Source organism: Microcaecilia unicolor, chromosome 8, assembly GCF_901765095.1.
Source record: "Microcaecilia unicolor chromosome 8, aMicUni1.1, whole genome shotgun sequence".
Taxonomy (NCBI): domain Eukaryota; kingdom Metazoa; phylum Chordata; class Amphibia; order Gymnophiona; family Siphonopidae; genus Microcaecilia; species Microcaecilia unicolor.
In genome coordinates this window covers 27,487,549-27,508,771 of record NC_044038.1, presented here as the reverse complement: position 1 = coordinate 27,508,771, position 21,223 = coordinate 27,487,549, and the positions used below count along the sequence as shown (strand labels likewise).

The window sequence follows — 21,223 nt, the reverse complement described above, 5'->3', positions numbered from 1 at the left end:
AAATCAGCATTGGGTAGTTCTAGTGAAAAAGCAATCCATTATTTTCAATTTTTGAATTTAAGTAGTTTGACCCTCATATTGCAGATTTAGGGGTTGAGACAAAGGAAAGCGTTAAAGAACAGATATTTCATTTGCTCAGTGCTCCAACAGATATATTGGAGCTAACACTATCTGTTCTGAAATCTTTCTTGTATCCTGTTTGGATCCGATCTCCCTCACTTTGACCCCCTCGGTGTATTACTTGATTGCTCTTGAATCTCTCCATTTGTGTTTGCAACTTCTCTATCTCCCTTATATTGTATGGAAGCCCCAGCAGCCAGGGAAGGGAGGTGGCGCTGGAAAGAGGAGGGAGTGCTACTCCCTCCTCTGGCATCTAAAGTACATATGGGGGGGGGGGGGGGGGTTGGAGCCACTAAACCACGTTTGTTTAGGAGGGGGGAGGTGTTAGGGAAGCTGGAAGTCTACCGGACCACCAACCCCCCTCATGTCAGTGTCAGGGGGGGGGGGGTGCAGCTGGAGGGGGAGGAATTAGTGCCTTATTCTATCAGCAGCTCTGAGCTGGTGTAGGGTTAACGTGAAATTCCACCTTTAAGATCAGAGCACAGTGCTCTGATCATATGGGTGGAATACTACAGCGGGTCATTTAAATGAGCTCCGCAGTATTCTCAACCTTAAATGAAGCTTGACGAGGATTAAAAGAATACTTTTAATTGTCATACATATGAGCATTTGGCAATTGTCTCATCACTCCTTATGTGGCTTGCCTTTCAGCAAGTGGGAGATGTTGCCAGACCAGGGGCAGATCGGGGTGGGGGGAGAGGAGGAGGAGGATGAGAGTGTTGCCTTAATCACTCCTTATGTGGCTTGGGCTGTCATGTGTTCAGTTGTTAGCCTTCCACAAAAGATCATATACTTGGGTATAAATGATGTTAGCTGAAAGTCATGGCAAAGACATAGGCAGGCAGCCATCAGTCATGGCTTTGGCTGACCCCAGTACTATACTAATTCCTGTTTGGTCACCTACACCACTGAGCTCCTGATCGCTGAGCCATGAATCAGCCAAGTATTTTGTGTAGTCTTGTGTTCAGATCACATTTTCATTGAGAAACAATGGGGGGAGGGGGGAGGAGAGAAGAGAAAAGAAAAGAAAAGCAAAGTGTCAATGCTATGCAGCACCACTTGGGTGATTCCACTTTGCAGTATAGCGGCCTAACAGTGCAGCAGCTGAGGGAAGTCAGGGTTCAAATCCTACTACTGTTATCTTCAAAGTACCCACCACCACTTTCAGGCATAGCTCAAACCATTCAGCAAGCCCTGAACTAAATCTAATTCCTTTCCAATTCAGCTGCGCTTCCCATGCGCAATTGGCCCATTACATAGTTTTTCTTTTCTTTAGGAACTATTCCTACAATCCAGGATATGGCCCCTGCCAGTTCCCCCCTTTCTCCCCAGTTAATGCTAACCCCCCCCCCCCCAAGCAATGAATACTAAGCCATATCACTACTTCAGCAGCCCCAAACAAAATAGCTCCATTACATAAATACAAGCTAAATATCTGAAAAGACCCGACACACTGAACAGATCATGGTAGAAGCGAGAGAGATTAACACAGCTTAAGTATATCAAGCAGTACAATTGCGCTTCTTTTTAAAATAAATAGTACAACTGTAAACAGCCAAAAAAATATAGAAAGGCACTCACCATTAACTCATACACTGGGCTATATACTAATTTTAAAAAATGGCACGTTTAAGCTGAACCATGTATTCTAAACAACTGGTAGCAGTTATACTGGGTAAGTGATTACTGCCTGATCGGGCTCTTGTCGCTGTATCCACTACGTCATACTCCAATTATTCCCTGTCTGTTCTCCTGCCCCTGGGGCTGTTTAGACCCACACAGTACTGGCACTAATTCTATGGTCTTATAATAAAATGCAACTAGTGCCAGCCATACAGACTGCAGCAAAAGATGCAAGTGGCAAGGGCTCCGATAGCAGGATGTGCCATCTGGAGCTTAGATTATAAATATTTGCGGAGTTGCTGCTTAATGGCTAGTACTGTGAGAACTGGGTTAAAATTCTCATTGCAGCTCCTTGTGGTCCTGGGCAAGTCACTTAACCATCCATTGCCCTAAGTACAAAACAGGGTGTGCGCCCACTCCAGACAGAGACAGTACCTGCATGTAATATGTAAAATACTTTGGGTTGTACTACAAGAAAGGCACGAGTCTTAAAAATATCTGGCCGATATCTAAACATTCACTGTTCATTTAACTTACTGGCGAAGGTCATACAGCTCCTTCAGACAAGAGACACTGTGCACAGATAACGATTTGGACTGTTCCAGCCTCCCTTGATGCTGACCAGCTTGAGCGGACCTCTTTAGGTCCTCCACTTGCTGCTGCAGGTCCTCCACTTGTGACTGCAGACCTTCAATTGTCTCGGTCAGGCTGCAAATAGGGGAATGTGACAACACGATCAGTTTCTCCAACTCCACCATGACAACTAAATTCAACAAAAAGCATCTGATACGTTAAGTCTGGTCTTGGTGACTGACTTTCTTCCACAGTTTAAAGTTACTGTATGAGCTTACAATATATAAAACAAGCCTCCATCCCCTAGCTAAAACAGAAGAAATAGTGCCCAGCATTCTAGGGACAGATTGCATTTTAACATGTCAAATGCACACTAGTGCAGGTTAACTAAATGGTGGTGCAGTAATGGGTAGCATGAATCGGGTAATGAAGTGTTCACGTAAATGCGGCATCTATCAAATTGCTAAAAAGGCAACTGAATAGAAAAATTTCATATTTGAAAACGAAAACCTCTTAATGCTCTTGGAAAAAGCGTGTTATCCCCAGGTTCTGTGAAGCCAACTTCCATCTACCACTCATGAAAAGTAGAGCAAACACTGCTAACAGGATGTAGGAAAAAGCTAGTCACCCTTACTGCAGGCCAATGGTACCAAGCTCCTGGATGACAACAATCCCATTTTGAACGTAATAGCCATACTGGGTCAGACCAATGATCCATTTAGTCTCGTATCCTGCTTCCAACATTTGCCAATCTTTGTCACAAGTACCTGGCAGAAACCCAATTAGTAGCAACATTCCATACTACCAATCCCAGGCAAGCAGTGGCTTCCCCCATGTCTAGCTCAACAGGACTATGGAACTTTCCTCCAGGAACTTGTTCAAACTTTTGTAAAAACCCAGATATGCTAACTGCTTTTACCACATCCTCCAGCAATGAGTTCCAAAACTTCTATTCTTTGAGTGAAAAAAATATTGCCTCCTGTTTTAAAGAATTTCCATGCAATTTCATTGAGTGTCACCTGGTCTTTGTACTTTTTGAAAGAGTAAAAAATTGATTCACTTTTACCTGTTCTAACACCACTCAGGATTTTAGACTTCAATCATATCCCTCCTCAGCTGGCTCTTTTCCACACTGAAGAGCCCCAGCCTCCTCACACAGGAGGAGTTCCATCCCCTTTTATCATTTTGGTCGCTCTTTTGAGCCTTTTCTAATTCTATCTTTTGAGATATGGTGACCAGAATTGAATGCAATTCTCAAGGTGAGGTCGCACCATGGAGTAATGGTCGCACCTGGGCAGGTCTATGTTTTATTTTCTCATAAAATAAATTAGATCAAAAGTCTAGAGCTTGCTCATTCTTTAAGGTTGTGTTTCAGAGTCTACAGCCTACCTTAGCATCTTGTGCTGCGATGCTCTGCTGTCTGCCACCATCTTCTGGTTGGCCTCCTCCAGGTCTCGTGCCGTCACATCCAGCTGCTCATAGACTTTGGCATGCTGTTCGTTCACCTGCCGCAGCAGCTCCACCTGTTTTGTCAGGTACTGACCAAAATACAAACACAGAATATTAGGAACCACTAACTAAACCCTGCAAAACCCCTTCCATGTGTTGCAGTACTGTAATGATATTGTCCGAGCCTCCTATCACTAAGCGTATGTATGGCGAGAAGCAGGGGCGTATCTGAGGTTCGGCGGTAGGGGGGGCAGGGGCTAGAGTGAGGGGGCACATTATAGCCCCCCCCCACCGCCGTTAACACTCCCTCCCTCCCCCACCGCCGTCACCTACCCCGAGGTCCGCTTCCTCCAGCTTTTTAAAATATTGCTTCAGCTGGCGAGGGACCCCCAACCCCCCCCCCGCCAGCCCAGCCGCGATCTTTAACTTTTTCATCCTCGTCATGCGGCGCGCAGTGAAAGCTGCATGCATCTTTAGTTCCAGTTGGATGGAGTCTGACGTCGCAGCACGTTGTAACGTCAACGTGCTGCGACGTCAGACTCCATCCAACAGGAACTAAAGATGCATGCAGCTTTCACGGCGCGCTGCACGACGAGGATGAAAAAGTTAAAGATCGCGGCTGGGCTGGCGGGGGGTTGGGGTCCCCCGCCAGCTGAAGCAATATTTTAAAAAGCCGGAGGAAGCGGACCTCGGGGTAGGTGACGGCGGTAGGAGAGGAAGGGAGGGTTAACGGCGGTAGGGGGTCCGGGGCAAAATCTGCGGGGGCCCAGGCCCCTGTGGCCCCACGCAGATATGCCCCTGGCGAGAAGGCCAGATCCCTGCAGCTGAAATTCGGTCTCTGGTGGTATACACTGGTACTTCATACCAGTGCCTTTACCACTATTCCAGAACTAAACAGTTGCCAGTTTCCACACTACATCAGCAACACTTGGGGTTAGTCTTGCAGATCATACTTTGGAACGATCAACATTTCTTCAGAGAGTGAGACCCATTAAGTACCACTTCCACTGCAGTTTCTGGTGGGAGAATTGGGATAGAAATGTTCCAAGCTGTACTTTTTTTTTGGGATAGGGCTGGCCACAGTTATATGTGCCTGGTGGGGTGGGGGAGAAGAGGAATGAAGGTTAAAGGAAAAACACCTACAGAGAGAGAAGCAAGGAAAAATGAGGGGAGTGACAGGATTCTGAGTAGGTTGGCATGGAAGTGAGAGAAGGGAAGAGGGAGAAAGGTGTGTGAAGGAGAGGAGACCCAAAAGTAGTTAAAGGTTTTGGAGACAAAGGAGAGGAAAAAAAACCCAAGAGAGGAAAGGGAGTAGGTTGGGATTTAGAAGAGCAGAGACTAACTTATTCGGTTTCAGTGATGAGAGTCAAATCACACGAGGGTAGGAAGAGGTCGAGTGGATTATATGAAGGACCAGGAGAGGCTGTGTAAATGGATGGGATTGCAGAACTGAGAAATAGGAAAGGGACAGAAAAGTGTACATGGTTTAGGGAGGAGAGGGAATGGGAAGCAGGGCAGGGGTAAGAATGAACGAAAGAAAAACAAATAGAATGGGTGAGTCATTGTGGGGGGGGGGGGGGGGGGGAGGTAAAATAGTAGAAAAACAGAAGTTGGTAGGCAGGTAAGATGTAAAAACACACACACAAAAAAAGGGCAGAAGAGAGGAAAAAGGTCCAAGAGACAGGCAAAATTGAACAGCTACTAAAATGTTTTATTTGCCACAAATAATTTGTGGCACAAACATTTTAGTAGCTCTTATTTCTATTTTGCCTGCCTCTTAGAACTTTTTGCTCCCTTCCACCCTTGTTTTGCACTAAGATGTGAAAAGAGAAATCCTGGAGGGCTACAGGCGAAGGCTAAGAAGAGGTGCAACCTAGCTATGAGTGGATAGGGATAAGAGAGAAATGATTGATAAAAAAATTGGGGGGGGGGAGGAGGAGGAGGAGGAAGGGAATGCAGGCAACTCTTGAGAAAAGTAAAAAAAAAAAAAAAAAAATGAAAATATCCCAATCAGAAAGCCTTAATGCGGAAGCAATAAATCACAGATACAAAGTAGCCCAGCAAAACAACAAAAGATATTGAAGGTAAGCAAAGTGACGCACAAGACCTTGGCAGTGGCTCGTTTCATGCCAGGAGCACTGCCTGACAACTCCGTAGTATTATCAGTCTCAACGTGCCACAAAAACATTTCTCAAAATACAAAAAAAAAACTTGAATAGGTACTCTTTAGTAGAAAATGCACTCTTAGTCAACTTAAGTGTTTCACTGTCTTGGACCCACAGTTGATTTTAAGAAATATTTACGGATCTTTCTACTAGAAAGTATCTTAAAAGTAAGTTTGTGGCACGTCGCGAGACCACTGATACTAGCGAGTTGTTGGGCAGTGCTCCCAGCATGAAATGAAATCACTGCCAAGGTCTCCTGTGTCAGGGTTTGCTCATTTTCTTTAGGGCTGAGAAAAGAGCACCAAGTAAAAAAAATTTTACTGCATTACCAAGTGAAAGTCTGTTCACCACAAATTCAACTTTGCTAGGTTTCCACTCATGAATTCCACCCCCCTCCCCCCCCCCCCCCTAAAACCATGAGATGAGATCAGGGAGCCCAGGGAAAAGGTGTAGATTGAGAAGAGAAGGGGTCCAAGGACAGATCCATGGGGGACACCAACAGATAAGGGGATGGGGGTGGAGGAAGATCCATGAGAGAACTTTGTAGGTGCGGTGGGAGAGATAGGAGGAGAACCAGGAGACGACAGAGCCCTGGAACCCAAATGAGGACAGTGTGGCAAGAAGTAAGTCATGATTGACAGTGTCAAAAGCAGCGGATAGATCGAGGAGGATGAGGATGGAGTAGTGGCCTCTGGATTTGGCAAGGAACAAAGAAGTAGGCCAAAATCTCACCAGATGAAGTTAAGGCCCTCTATTGGCCAGCTCACTTATGCTCTGACTCCACCCTGAATGTGTCAAATGCCCAACACTGACGACATCAGCCAAGGTAATATCTGAATTTCCCCTATGTTTTGGCACCGATTTCACTGAAAGGGGGAAGGGGAAGCCAGCTGCTGTGGAAAAAGCTCCTAGCAGCAGTGGCGTTCCTGGGGGGGGGGGGGGGGGGGGGGGTGCCGCGCGTACCTGTCCTCCGTTGTTCCATGCTTCTTCTCTGCCCCGGAAGAAATTACTTCCTGTTCCGGGGCAGAGAAGCAGCATGGAACAACGGAGGACAGGTACGCGCGGCGGCGGCACCCCCCCCCCCCCCCCCCCCCCGGGCGCATCGGTGATCCCAGGGCCATGCCGATGCGGTAAGCGCCGCAGAGGGGCGCCCACCTCTGGAGGGCGCTGCCGCGGTGCTTACCCTCGCCCCGGCGCCCCAGCCCAATCGTGGACTTCCCTGCTGCCCTCACAAGCGTAGCGCTTTTGCGAGGCAGCTCGGGCTCTCCCTCCTTCCTTCCTTGGTTCCCGCTCTGGCTCCCCGATCAGCAGCCCCCCCCCCGCCCCGCGTGTTTTAACCTTTACGCGATGTCAATCAATGAAGAACGCACAACAGACTCATTTCCAGCTTCTCTCTTCACACAGTGTCCCGCCTTCAGAGTCAGCGATGATGCATTTTCTGTTCCCGCGAGGGCGGGACACTGTGTGAAGAGAGAAGCTGGAAGCGAGTCTGTTGTACGTTCTTCATTGATTGACATCGCTGCCACGTCGGAGAGTAAAGGTTAAAACACGCGGGGGGGGGGGGGGGCTGCTGATCGGGGAGCCAGAGCGGGAACCAAGGAAGGAAGGAGGAAGAGCCAGAGCTGCCTCGCAAAACCGCTGCAGCCTGCCACATGTAGGGGGAGGGCAGGGGAGAGGAGAATTGTTGGCCATGTATGGATGCAGGGCAGGGAGAGAGAAGAAATCACGGGACAGGAGGGGAGAGGGCAGAGCAGGGGAGATAATTGCTGACATGGATGGAGGGGAGGGCAGGGCAGGGAAGAGAGGAGAATTGCTGGGCATAGATCGAGGGGACAGGGGAGAGAGGAAATTATCTGGAGATAGATGGAGGAGAGGGCAGGGGAGAATGGAGAGTTCCTGGACATGGATGGATGGAGGGGAGGGCAAGGGAGAGAGGAGAATTCTGGACATGGATGATGGGAGATGGGATGGCGGTAGAACAAGAGGACATGAAATGAGATTGAAGGGGGGCAGACTCAAAAAAGATGTCAGGAAGTATTTTTTCACGGAGAGGGTGGTGGATGCTTGGAATGCCCTCCCGCGGGAGGTGGTGGAGATGAAAACGGTAACAGAATTCAAACATGCATGGGATATGCATAAAGGAATCCTGTGCAGAAGGAATGGATCCTCAGAAGCTTAGCCGAAATTGGGTGGCGGAGCAGGTGGGGGGAAGAGGGGTTGGTGGTTGGGAGGCTAGGATAGGGGAGGGCAGACTTATACGGTCTGTACCAGAGCCGGTGATGGGAGACGGGACTGGTGGTTGGGAGGCGGGAAATACTGCTGGGCAGACTTATACGGTCTGTGCCCTGAAAAAGACAGGTACAAATTCAAGATAAACTCATATCTTGGGCAGACTAGATGGACCATGCAGGTCTTTTTCTGCCGTCATCTACTATGTTACTATGGATGGATGAATGGGGACAGGGGAGAGAGGAAATTTTCTGGAGATGGATGAGGAGAGGGCAGGGGAGAACGGAGAGTTCCTGGACATGGATGGAGGGGAGGGCAAGGGAGAGAGGAGAATTCTGGACATGGATGGATGAATGGGGACAGGGGAGAGAGGAAATTTGCAGGATATGGGTGGATGGATGGAGGAGAGGGAAGGGGAGAATGGAGAGTTGTTGGACATGGATGGATGGAGGGGAGGGACGTCAGGAAGGAGATGCACATGGATGGAGGGGAGGGAAGAGAGGAGAAATGCTGGACATGGATGGAGTGGAGGGCAGGGAAGAGAGGAGAAATGTTGGACAAGGATGGGGGGGGAAGGAAAGAAAGAAAGGAGATGCACACGGATGGAGTGGAAGGGAGAGAGGAGAAATGCTGGACATGGATGGAGGGGAGAGAAGACAAAGGTTGTAGATGCACATGGATGGAGGGGAGGGGAGTGAGGAGAAATGCTTTATATGGATGGAGGGGAAATTGCTGAATTTAAAGGCTGGATTGGAACACTGAGGGCAGATGTTGAAACTGGAGAAAGGATAGGGTGGTAGACAGGACGCATAAGGACACAGAAAGATGGTGGACATGGTGAGAGAAAAAATATCAAATGGAAAGAAGACACTGGGACCAAAGCTAATAGAAAAACTAAATGCTCTGACAGCAAAGGTAGAAAACATATTTTATTCAAAATTTATTAATTGGAATATGTCAGCTTTTGGAAATGTACATCTGTGATATTTTGCATGTAAGTTTCAATGTTTCTAGTATTGCTGCATGCTGAGTCTGACTTCTTGTATTTTGCCTTCATATCTGTTGTCATGTGTTTTTCATGTGTGATCAAGATGCAGTATTCTGCTAGCGTGAAGTATTTGCAGCCCTTTTTGTTTTATTTTGGTTTCACTAGGTTATGTACTGGTGTTTTAGAGCCCGGTGTAATTATAGTGCTGCCTTTCCACACAAAGGTTGTAGCTCATCCTGTCCTTGGAATTAGTGCTGTTATGGTTTGGTAAGGCTATGAGTGTGTTTTTGCACAAGTTTGTATATAGTGTTTTGCAGTGGAGAGATTGTGTGTTGGCCTTACTGAGGTGGCACCAAAACACCAGAAAGGGTGTACAGCGTAAATCATGACACACTACCTCTTGAAGGATCTACATATGGTCGTTAATAAAAGGAGCTCATTGTGAACACTAGCCACCCTAAAAGGGTGTTTTTTGGCTCTACACGTATCATGATATTATGATCCCTTGTTTCATATTGTTGACGGTCTGCATTTTCCGTATGGGTGGTATATTGGTGTATTAGGTCTGCCCAGTGTAATATTTATGGTATAGTAAGGTTCTGAGTGTGTTTTTGCACAAAGTTGTGCATAGTGTTTTGCAGTTGAGCGATTGTGTTTAGTATATGCTTTGAGCAACTACTTTATTCTTTGACATATGATACATATCTAATATCTAAATTTAATAAAAGGTATTAACTGTGACTTATTTTTACTTATTTTTTTTCTGTGTGTTGTCAAACACTTATGGAGGTAAGCTCCGCCCCTGGCCCACCCATAACCCCGCCCCCTTTAGCCTCCCCAAACAGTTGGGCCACCGACCGCCTATGGCAGGCATGGATGGGAGGGCAGCAGCAGGGCCCAGGGAGAGGCAAATTGCTGGAAGGGGAGGGGAGAGAGGATTGCTAGCTATGGATGCAGCAGGGAAGGGCAGAGAGGAACAAGGATGGACATGGGGGCCCAGGGAGAGGACAATTTGCTGGAGGGGAGGGGAGAGAGGAGGATTGCTGGCTATGGATGGAGGAGGGAAGGGCAGAGAGGGACAAGGATGGACATGGGGGCCCAGGGAGAGGACAATTTGCTGGAAATGGAGGGGAGGGGAGAGAGAGGAGGATTGCTGGCTATGGATGGAGGAGGGAAGGGCAGAGAGGGACAAGGATGGACGTGGATGGGAGGACAGGACCCAGGGAGAGAGAAGAAATTGCTGGAAATGGATATAGAGCAAGAAATGAAGAAGAAAGGAGGAAAGTAAAGAAATACATGGAAAGGAAGCCCTGGAAATGGAGTTAAGAGGACAGATAGCAGCAGACTCAGATACTGGGCCAGCATGATCGGAAAAAGAAAGTCACCAGACAACAAAGGTAGAAAAAAAAATAATTTTATTTTCATTTTAGCGTTTGGAATATGTCCACTTTGAGAATTTACATCTGCTATCTTATTTTGCAATGTATAGCAATTTGTTTCTAAGAATATTGCTGACAATTCCTGTCAGTGTGGCAAGTGGTGAGCGATCATTTTCACCGGGGGGGGGGGGGGGGGCGCCAACTGATAGTCTGCAGGGGGGCGCCAGAGACCCTAGGCACGGCCCTGGGTGATCCGCCCCGGGTGTCAGCCCCCCTAGGAACGCCACTGCCTAGCAGTCCAACCAGATAAAAGCTTAAAGGGAGGAGGATCTGAGTAGAGAATGACACAGAGACCTGCAGTAACCGCAGGGATGGAGACAGAGCCCTAGCCACTTCAGCCTTTCCTCACAGTTGACCCATCCCCTTTATCATTTTTATCACCCTTCTCTGCACCTTTTCCAATTCCACTACATCTTTTTTGAGATGCGGCGACCAGAACTAAACAATATTTGACGTGTGGTCACATCATGGCGCGAAACAAAGGTATTATAACGTCCTCAACTTTTGTTTTCCATTCCTAATACCTAACATTCTATTTGCTTTCTTAGCCACCGCAGCACATAGAGCAGAAGGTTTCAACGTATCAACGACACCTAGATCCCTTTCTTGGTCAGTGACTCCTAATGTGGAACCTTGCATTACGTAGCTATAATTCTGGTTCCTCTTTCCCCACGTGCATCACATTAAATGTCATCTGCCATTTAGACGCCCGGTCTCGTAAGGTCCTCTTGTAATTTTTCACAATCCTCCCGCGATTTAACAACTTTGAATAACTGTCGTCAGCAAATACTAGTTACTCTCATCTCTAGGTCATTTATAAACATGTTGAAAAAGCAGCGGTCCCAGCACAGACCCCTGGGGAATCCCACTAACTACTCTTCTCCAGAATTTTCATGTGGTTTTGCAAAGTTGTGCGTTACCACTCCAACGCCTTGTTTTGTGGATTACTGTGTGGCATGTTGCAAGCTCTGCAGATGGTGCAGAATGCTGCAGCTCAACTGCTTACTAGAACAAGTTTGAGCATATTACCCCACATTCAAAAAAAAACTTGTTTGCCCATTGCCTGGAGGGATTCAAATTAAACTACAGGTATTGGTTTTTAAGACACTGCATGAGGCGGCTCCATATGCTATGGTTCAAAAGCTGCAGAAGTATTATCCTACAAGATCCTTGCGATTGCAGATCAAGAATTGACGACTGTTCCCTCTATCCATAGTATTGGACTGCAGACTGTTCCTATGCAAATGCTTTCTGTTGTTGGACCTCAATTGCTGAATGCTTTTCCTCTTTATGTACAATTGACTTATTTGGCAGTGTTTAACAGATAAAGGCTTTGCAGTTTCACAGAGCATTTTCTGAAGTATAGTTTTTTTGGGGGGGAGGGGCTTGGGCTTCAAGATTATAATGTTCTGTTTATGTTTTGAGTGTATTGATAGACTCATATTTGGAAAAACAAAATACAAAAGCGCCAAACCCCTAAGAGAAAAACTACACTGGCTCCCACTTGAACATATTACGTTCAAAATTTGCACTCTGGTTCATAAAATCATTCACAGCGAGGCCCCGGTCTACATGTCAGACCTCACAGACTTACCAACCAGGAACACAAAAAGATCAGCACGCACATTCCTGGATCTCCACTACCCCAGCTGCAAAGGACTAAAATATAAATCAACACACTCATCCAGCTTCTCCTACATAAGCACGCAACTATGGAATGCACTACCAAACGCCATAAAAACAATGCATGACCTAACTAACTTTTGAAAATCATGGAGTGGAGGAGTGGCCTAGTGGTTAGGGTGGTGGACTTTGGTCCTGGGGAACTGAGGAACTGAGTTCGACTCCAGGCAAGTCACTTAACCCTCCATTGCCCCATGTAAGCCACGTTGAGCCTGCCATGAGTGGGAAAGCGCAGGGTACAAATGTAACAAAAATAAAATAGATACATGGAATGTTGCTACTATTGGAGATTCTACATGAAATGTTGCTACTATTGGAGATTGTACATGGAATGTTGCTATTCCACTAGCAACATTCCATGTAGAAGCCTGCGCGGCCACATTGGTGATCTGCAAAGGCCGACTTCAATCTCAAATAGTAGCAACAGTGGAGGAGTGGCCTAGTGGTTAGGGTGGTGGACTTTGGTCCTGGGGAACTGAGTTTGATTCCCACTTCAGGCACAGGCAGCTCCTTGTGACTCTGGGCAAGTCACTTAACCCTCCATTGCCTGCCGCATTGAGCCTGCCATGAGTGGGAAAGCACAGGATACAAATGTAACAAAAATAAAATAAAAATTCAAAGCCAACCTGTTCAATAAGGCATATCACAATGATCCAGACAACGAAACTCATACCAGAACTGGACAAAACCAAACTCTATACTTCACTGCCTCAGTTACTCTGTCACTTATGAACTTTAATGCAATACCACTTTGTATTTCTCACTCCGGAAATGGCGATTGCCATTACGGAATAATGTAAGCCACATTGAGCCTGCAAATAGGTAGGAAAACGTGGGATACAAATGCTACAAAATAAGTGTTAATTTGATTTTTGTTTTATTATATTCCATCCAGATTTTTGGATGTGTGGGTTATACATTTTTCTAAACAAAATCTTAACTGGAATTGGCAATTCAGGACCTCTCCTTATTCCGCTAAGGGTCACATGGCAGGAGGTTTAGAATCTTGGCAACCAAGGAAAATTTTCCCACATTTTCTCACTCTCTCTATCTGCAGCTCTGCAAGTCAGGTCACCTTCTTGTTAAAAATGTTTAATCATAACTTTCCCTGGACTGGGCTCCCTCCCACCCAGGACTTCTATCAAATAATCTCCATTCTAACCAAGGGTTAAAAGTGCAGTTCCCAAAATGAGCAATGTGGAACCTCCACTAGGCAGCAGGCCCAGAACTTCAGCCACTTCCTGCATGATGTAATCGAGCTGCAACACTTGCGAACCTGAGACAGGGAATTAACGCTGCACTTGTACAATGCAGAACTGCCGTGGACACAAGTCAGGTTTTACTGTAAAACCCAGCAGAGCACAGACCTTCTGCTACCTCTGGGACCAGAATTAATGCTGCTATCAAAAACCTTGATGCAGATACTTCTCTAGTCGGAAATCTATTCCTGTAGATGTAGTTACCCAAACAGAAAATTTATCTGTACCGAACCCACAGCAGAAAAAGCACTATCCCTCCCTCCCCATATCAACATGACAAAACCACCTTTCAGAGTTAAAAGCTCTTTGGACAAACTGCATCTCTCAAATCCGATTCTGCCCTTGAAAAACCAGTCACTTGGGTGTCTGGCTCTCTTTACTGATTAGGCAGGCAGTAGAGCCTGACTAACCTCGTTCACACACTGTGGTAACCTTTAAAGCGTCCGATCACAGTATCAGTAAATTATAAAATTCATTTGTGACAATTTCTATTCTTTGAGGGCCAGATGCATCAACCAAACATTTAAAAAAATCTAAAACGTTAAAAGTCCTTAACGAATTTTAAAAAATACGAAGAATGCACCAAAAAAAACAAGTCGCACAAGTTCGGTGCGGTACTGTAAAGTAGAATGCATCAAACTGGTGTAATCCCCGTCGGTAATCGGCAAGCGTTATGCTGGCTGCTCTGCGCATGCCACAAACGTCAAAACAACCAAAAAAAGAAAACCAAACACAAACACGTTGCATGGATCGGGAGGGAGCAAAGGCGCTCTCAGAAGCATCCTTCATGGACTGCCTTGCCCGCCCGAGTTCGCCGCTGCTCCCCGCATCAAAACAAAAATCAAAACTTAAGGCTGCCCCGGCCCCCCTTCCTTCCTCTCTTTCCCAGCTGCGCCTCCCGCCATCCTCCGTCCCCTGCCCCCGCCGCCCCCCCCCTTGAGGTCATCGCTGCCGCTCCCCCCTCCTTCTTACTGGGCCCGCGCAGCGCCTCTCACCTCTGTGTGAAGGCGCTGCACAGGCAGAAACAGCTGATGCCTCTTCGCGTCTCTCCTTTCCTCTTGGGCCCGCCCTTGTCTGACTAAGTTACTTACATCAGACAAGGGCTTTAGTGCATGCAACAGTTAAAAAATTCTTCGTTAAAGGCTCATTTAAGGCTTGTTAAAGTTTAGTGCATCTGGCCCTAAGTCTTTTGCCTGCCCTAGTTTAAAATGGGGAGGGGGCTGATTAGAGAGCAACTGTCTCAGTCATTGAGGTGCCAGCTTTTTTTTTTTTTTATGTGACTGGTCTGGTTTACCTCTGTTGGAGAATGGCCATTGCACTTCTGGCTGGCCCCAGCACCCAAAAGGAACAGCTTTTTCAGTAGCAGTTAAAAGGTCGAGTTATAAGTCAGCCTGTACCCGAGGCAGACCAAAACTGAAAATGTCTTGCCTGCCTCCACTATACTACTACTAAATCATTTCTATAGCGCTACAAGGCATATGCAGCGCTGTACACTGCCTAGATAAATTTAGCTTCATGTGTTTTAAACACTATCTCCCAGATTCTATATATTGTGCGGGATTTACATGCGGAGAAAAAAAAAATCCAAGCATATTCCATAGCAATGACCATAACTTAATTGGTTAACAAGCCAAATCAGTGCTGATAATTGCCTACAATTGGAATTAGAATTTAAACACAGAATTGTCTACGTGTAAATTCTAAGCCACATAGTTGAAAAGGGGACGTGGAATGGGCATTTAATATCTAAGCGCATGGTTATAGAATATACCCAGTCTGCGCATAATTTAGGCATCAGCATTTAAACCAGGTTTTACATGGTGTCTGGCTACGCCACTGACAGCCAATTTTGGGTGGGCACAAAATATTCTGCCCCACCCCAAAATATACTTTAGCTAATGAGGACCCCCTACACGCTGCCAGCTAAAGACTCTCTCTAAAAGGTGGCCAGAACTCCCTTTTACCAAGTTTGGCAGGCAGCAGCACGGCCCTTAAGCCACTAATGCTGGCACCCCATGCATGCCATCGCCAACTGCAGAGCTTGGTAGAAGAGTTCTTGCCATCTCTGGAGAAGTCCTCAGCTGGGGATCCCCACAAGCTATACAGCAAGGTCAGAAAATTAAAAAAAACCCACTAAATAAAGGAGCCCCCCCCCACTCCCAATCCCCTCTCCTACGATTTCCCCACCTGCCATTACCCTTACCAAATATACAACAAGGGATCACAATGCAATTCCTTTTCTACAAAACACCAATACAAGGACATTTGCTATGCACATTTCCCACAGCTACATATTTCATATAAAATATTCAAAATAAAATGCTTTCTTCTACCTTTGTTTTCTGGACAGTTTATTTTTCCATCATGTTGGTTCCAGTTTCTTTTTATGCTTTCCTGTCATCTGCTAATTCTCTTTCAAGCAGCTGCTGCCCATTTCTTTTCCCCTCTCTCCCGTCTATTCTCACTACACCTGCCTCCGACATACTGTTCATTCCTTTCACCCTCTTCTCCTACCTATCAAGTCTCCATCTTTTCTCAGCTATTTCCCATCTCACTTCTTCCTCAGCCCTCCATTCCTATTACCATATTTCTACCCTATGTAAACACTATCTTCATTCATTACCTCCCCCCCCCCCTTCGTCCAGCATCTCTCCTTCCCTCTCACCCCCTCCCCCATACAGCATCTCTTCATTCCTTCCCTCACCCATCCCACGACTCACCTTGCTTCAGTGGGTCCCCAGTAGCAATTCCCATTTGCTGCCTGCCCCTCCCCTGTGAAGCATCTCTATTCCCCCCCCCCCCCCGAATGCAGCATCTCTTCTTTTTCCTTCCCTCGCTCATCCCATGAAGTCTCCTTGCTTCAGCGGGTCCCCAGCAGAGATTCCTATTTGCTGCCTGCCACTAACCTGGAAGCCTCCCCTCTGTTGTGTTTCGCCCAGGCAGAGAAACAGGACGCTGCAATAGAGAAGCTTCCGGGTTAGCGGCAGGCAGTGTATAGTAATTGCTGCCGGGGACCCTCTAAAAGCAAGGAGAGTTGTGGGATGGGCAAGGAACGAACAGATGCTGCACAGGCCCCATTGGAAGAAAGCGACTTAGGACAGGGAAGCCCAGCCTGATCTGCCAACACTTAAGATGCACCTGCTTCAGCGGGTCCCCAGCAGCAATTCCAATTTGCTGCCTGCCACTAACCCGGAAGAATCTCTCCTTCCCTTTCTCGCCTGCACCTGTGCTTGACGTATCTGCCCATGACTAAATGTAGTTGTGGACTGGCGGTCGGCATACTCTAAACAGCATGGAAACTTAGGCGAATTTCAAGGTGCAATATAATCTAGTCCTATACTAGCATTTTAGAAAAAGCTCAGTAAATTCCCTTTATAAAATATGCACCTGATGCTACAGACGAAGCCGGCAAACAGAAGCAGGTATTAATTAAGTTTAAAAAGCAGCTTCATTAGGGAGCTTCAATAGTAAATGGAACTACACTACACCATTAGAGCCGACTCTGTGGGTGCTTGAACACCCCCAATATTGAGAAAATTCCCTGTATATGTCCAGGGAGGGGTCATTTCCATTGGGCTTATTTTGAAGAGTTGGCTCCTATGACATACACCCACATATATAAACCCAAGTGCTGCCACTTAAGTTAAGGCTCTTCTATGTACACGTTTCAAAAAAATCCATTAGATAACAGCTCTGAAACGCAGAACATATGGCAAAACGAGGTGCTTTTGAACAGCAGAAGTTAGCACATTCCTTCTCCTCCTCCTCACGCATTTTCAAATGAGATTAACTATGGATTGTGCGTAACTCAATGCAACTGGAGAAGTTTTGTGAGCCACACGTACGTATACATTGTACATGCAGGTCTAAAATACAGGTAAAAATTTCAAGATCACCCAGACCGCACCTCTTTACATCTCCACATACTGCCACACAAGTAGCACCCGTTCTAAAACCATGACATATGCTGTAAACTGTGCAGTTCTCAAATGGTTAATAGTATTTATAGCTGTGCACAGATATCCTGAGTGAAATGTTCCTGTATCGTTTTGGCTAATATACATAGAGAATATATCTTTCAATCGTTTAGAAGTGATCATTCTGTTTGTGGGACTTTGATATAACATATTTTGGAATTTATTTTCAATTTTATCATGGGATATTGGTATCATATAGGTTTTTATTTTTTAAAAATGCATTTATAATTAAGTTCGACGTACATTTTTATATGTAGTCATTGATATATATTTTATATTTGAACAATATATGTGGTTTGTTTCAAGTGTTTTATATTATTTCATATTATCTCTTTTGTAGTCCCTGAAGCAGCCCTGTCTGGCGAAACACGGCCTGTGTCGGGCTATGAATATATAACTTCAGGTTTTAATAATAAATTACTGTTTTATTTTTGCGATCTGCTTCGTTTGTTTTCCATCTTGGAGCTTGCAGACAGTTTGCCCTTGTGTTTTCTTACACACACAGTTATGGCATCTGAGCGAAAGAGTTATGCTACGTCCATTTCGTGCTTTGGGTTCATTGTGTTGCAGAGTCCAGGCAATTAGGTTGGGTCGGTAGGGTAGGCCTTTTTGAACAGGTTGGTTTTTAGTGATTTCCGGACATTTAAGTGGTCATACGTTGTTTTCACAGCGTTTTGGTAGTGCGTTCCACAATTACATAGTAACATAGTAGATGACGGCAGAAAAAGACCTGCACGGTCCATCCAGTCTGCCCAAGAAGATAAATACATATGTGCTACTTTTTTATTTGTACTGTCCTCTTCAGGGCACAGACCGTATAAGTCTGGCCAGCCCTATCCCCGCCTCAATTGTGTGCTTATGTAGGAAAAGCTGGATGCATAGGTAGATTTGTATTTACGTCCTTTGCAGCTTGGGTAGTGGAGATTTAGGTATGTTCATGAACAATGAAAATTCAGCAAATTTTGTTTTAACAAAAACTAACTCAGGTTTACTAAGCAGCACTAGCAGCTGTCCATGCGCTTTGAATGGGCCGTGTCAGCACTAGTGCTCCTTCGTAAACAGACCCCTAAAGTTTTGGCCTTGAACTGGCTGCAGAAATGCATGATATTTGAAGACTCCTGGGTCTTCATGCTAATCCAATGACAGAAACTGCTTCTATCCAACGCCTACACAGAGTAAGATTAAAACCACAACCCAAATACTACCTCTATTTCCTGTAGCTGCTCCTGGTTAGTTGTATACATCTGCTGCAGAGACTCCTCCAGTTCAGTATTTCGGTCTAGCAAGGTCTTTCCCAGCTCAGCAGCTAGATACAGATCTGGGGGAGGAAAAAAAAAAAAAAAAAAAAAAAAATTTAGGACATGGTAAAACCCTGCTTTTTACTGTAGGCAGGAAGAGCTAGAACATGCTCTGTACAAAAAACTGTAACATACTGTTAACTTATAAGACCCTTGGACGTTTGAGTACATTTGAAAAAGCAACTAAATGCACTGTGAACCAGGGGCGTATCTGCGTGGGGCCACAGGGGCCTGGGCCCCCGCAGATTTCGCCCTGGCCCCCCTCCCCGCCGTCAACCCTCCCCCGCTGCTTACTTTTGCCAGCCGAGGTCCGACCCGCAATCTCCATATTTCGTCTTCCTCCATGGCCATGTGCTTCAAGGAAGTAACGCTGCAGCCTGCAGTGCTGATTGGTTGAATCCAGTTCGGCGTCTGACGTCGCAGCGACGTCAGACGCCGAACTGGATTCAACCAATCAGCACTGCAGCGTTACTTCCTTGAAGCACATGGCCACGGAGGAAGACGAAATATGGAGATTGCGGGTCGGACCTCGGCTGGCGGGGGTTGGGGCCCCCCGCCAGCAAAAGTAAGCAGCGGGGGAGGGTTGACGGCGGGGAGGGGGTGGAGAGAGGCGGCGGCGGGAGGGAGGCAAAAATGTGCCCCCCCTCTCTGGCTCTGGCCCCCCCTACCGCCGGATTCCAGATACGCCCCTGCTGTGAACTCAACACATTTCAACCCATTGAGGGTAGCAAACTTTCCAACCAGGTCAAAGGCTCTGAAAATCATCCCAAGGATAAATTTTTCAAAGGCTGTTGATCCATGTAAATGGGAGGGAGGGGGGCGGAGCTTGAGAGCCATCCACCTATATGAGGGTAAAATATGGGCCTGGATGAGAGGCTGAGCACAATGTAATCCAGACAAGAATGCCGGTTCAAGTTTAGCAGAGATCTCACTGTCACACAGGTTTTCGTCCCTGTGGTGAAAATGGAGACAAATTACTCGCCAGGTACTTGTGACCTGGCTTGGCCATTGTTGGAATCAGAATACTGCGCTACATGGACCACTGGTCTGACCCAGTATGGCTATTATGTTCTTAAGCCACACATGCTGTGGAAACCCACATCTTCTCACACAGACTAAGCCAGAGGAGGCAACGCTGGCAGAGTTTGGCCTCAAAACATACCAAAAATCAAAGACATGCTGTTCTGTGCTGGTTCTTTTCATCGGCAATTTTCAGAAGAAAATGCTCATACTTCCCTTTTGAGAAACTGGGCCAAATCTACGAGTTAAAAAAAAAAGTACCTGCAGGCTCAGTTTGACCCCCATTAAATATGTACAGTTTGCTTTCAATTTCAGCTACAGTTTTCAGATCCTTGATCAGCAAGGCCACACGGAGCCACAGGGTAACAGAGTTTAGAAAACAGCTTCTATGCTGCAGTGAACTTTGGGGGGGGGGGGGGGGTACCACGCAGGAAACTTCCCACAGTTAACACGGACATAGCATAGCTTTACCACAGGATAGTGACACAGAAAAAGGGTTTCAGCGCAAGTGTTAACTTGAGTAGACCACATTAAAATGCATGTTAATACAGTCAGTTATCCTGCAGCTGCATAGGGGAACCATGCCCCCCCCCCCAAAAGGATTATATATATATGCACACACACACCTGGTGGTCTAGTGGGCCCCCCACAACAGTCTGCCATATAAGGTAATCTTGCCTTTATATGGCAGAGACCCCACCCAATGCATGGGGCAGGGCGCTGCCATTTTGAAGATGTCAATACCAGATGCATCACTCCTGTTTTGTTTGTTTCAGGCATGGTATGGGGGTGGGGGGGCTGTTAGCCACCGTGGATTTTCTTTTAAAAACTGGTGACAGGAAATCTGGTCAGGGGCCCACTAGACCAGATTTTTTTTTCTCTTGGGGGACTGGGGGAGGGGAGTGAGGTTGCTAAAGGGCCCTGCAGAAAACTGGTTCAGGACACTGGCAGGAAGGATGCCACTGAAAGGGGGGGGGGGAACCCTCACACAACCACTGACAGAAAAGGTGACATTATCAATGAGCTGAAGATTACTGCCACGGATTTTAATGTGGTAGTCCTTTCCATACTCACCGACTTACTGCTAAAAAAAAACACAGTGGCATGCTATAATTTTGAGTACAGGCTGCACCGCAAAGCTTTCTGCTTAGGCCCCTGTGTAACCAAACCACATCCAGAGTCAAATGGATTCCATTACAGATATGGAACACTCACTACCTGCTACATCAGACATCAAAAAAAGTTTGCTTTGGTCCCAAAACTGCAGGTTTAGGTTAGTAGCCATCATGAGGCTCATATCTACAGGAATGGAGCACAGTGGTTGCTGGCTCTAGGTACAATCTGCCTTATGCCAATGAAAAGGTACACCGTGCTAGAATCCTCACCAATAGCCTACTGAT

At 46.4% G+C, this 21,223-nt stretch overlaps 1 protein-coding gene across 1 annotated transcript in view; it reads right to left on the bottom strand.

Moving 5' to 3' along the window:
- The window catches only part of CDR2 (cerebellar degeneration related protein 2), a 34,051-nt gene that overhangs the window by 3,521 nt on the left and 9,307 nt on the right, over positions 1 to 21,223 (bottom strand). Inside the window, exons 2-4 of the mRNA XM_030213278.1 lie at positions 18,711 to 18,823; positions 3,706 to 3,854; positions 2,281 to 2,451 (exon numbers count right to left, since the gene is read on the bottom strand). Coding sequence (XP_030069138.1) covers positions 2,281 to 2,451; positions 3,706 to 3,854; positions 18,711 to 18,823 — 433 coding nt within the window. The remainder of the gene's footprint in view (positions 1 to 2,280; positions 2,452 to 3,705; positions 3,855 to 18,710; positions 18,824 to 21,223) is intronic.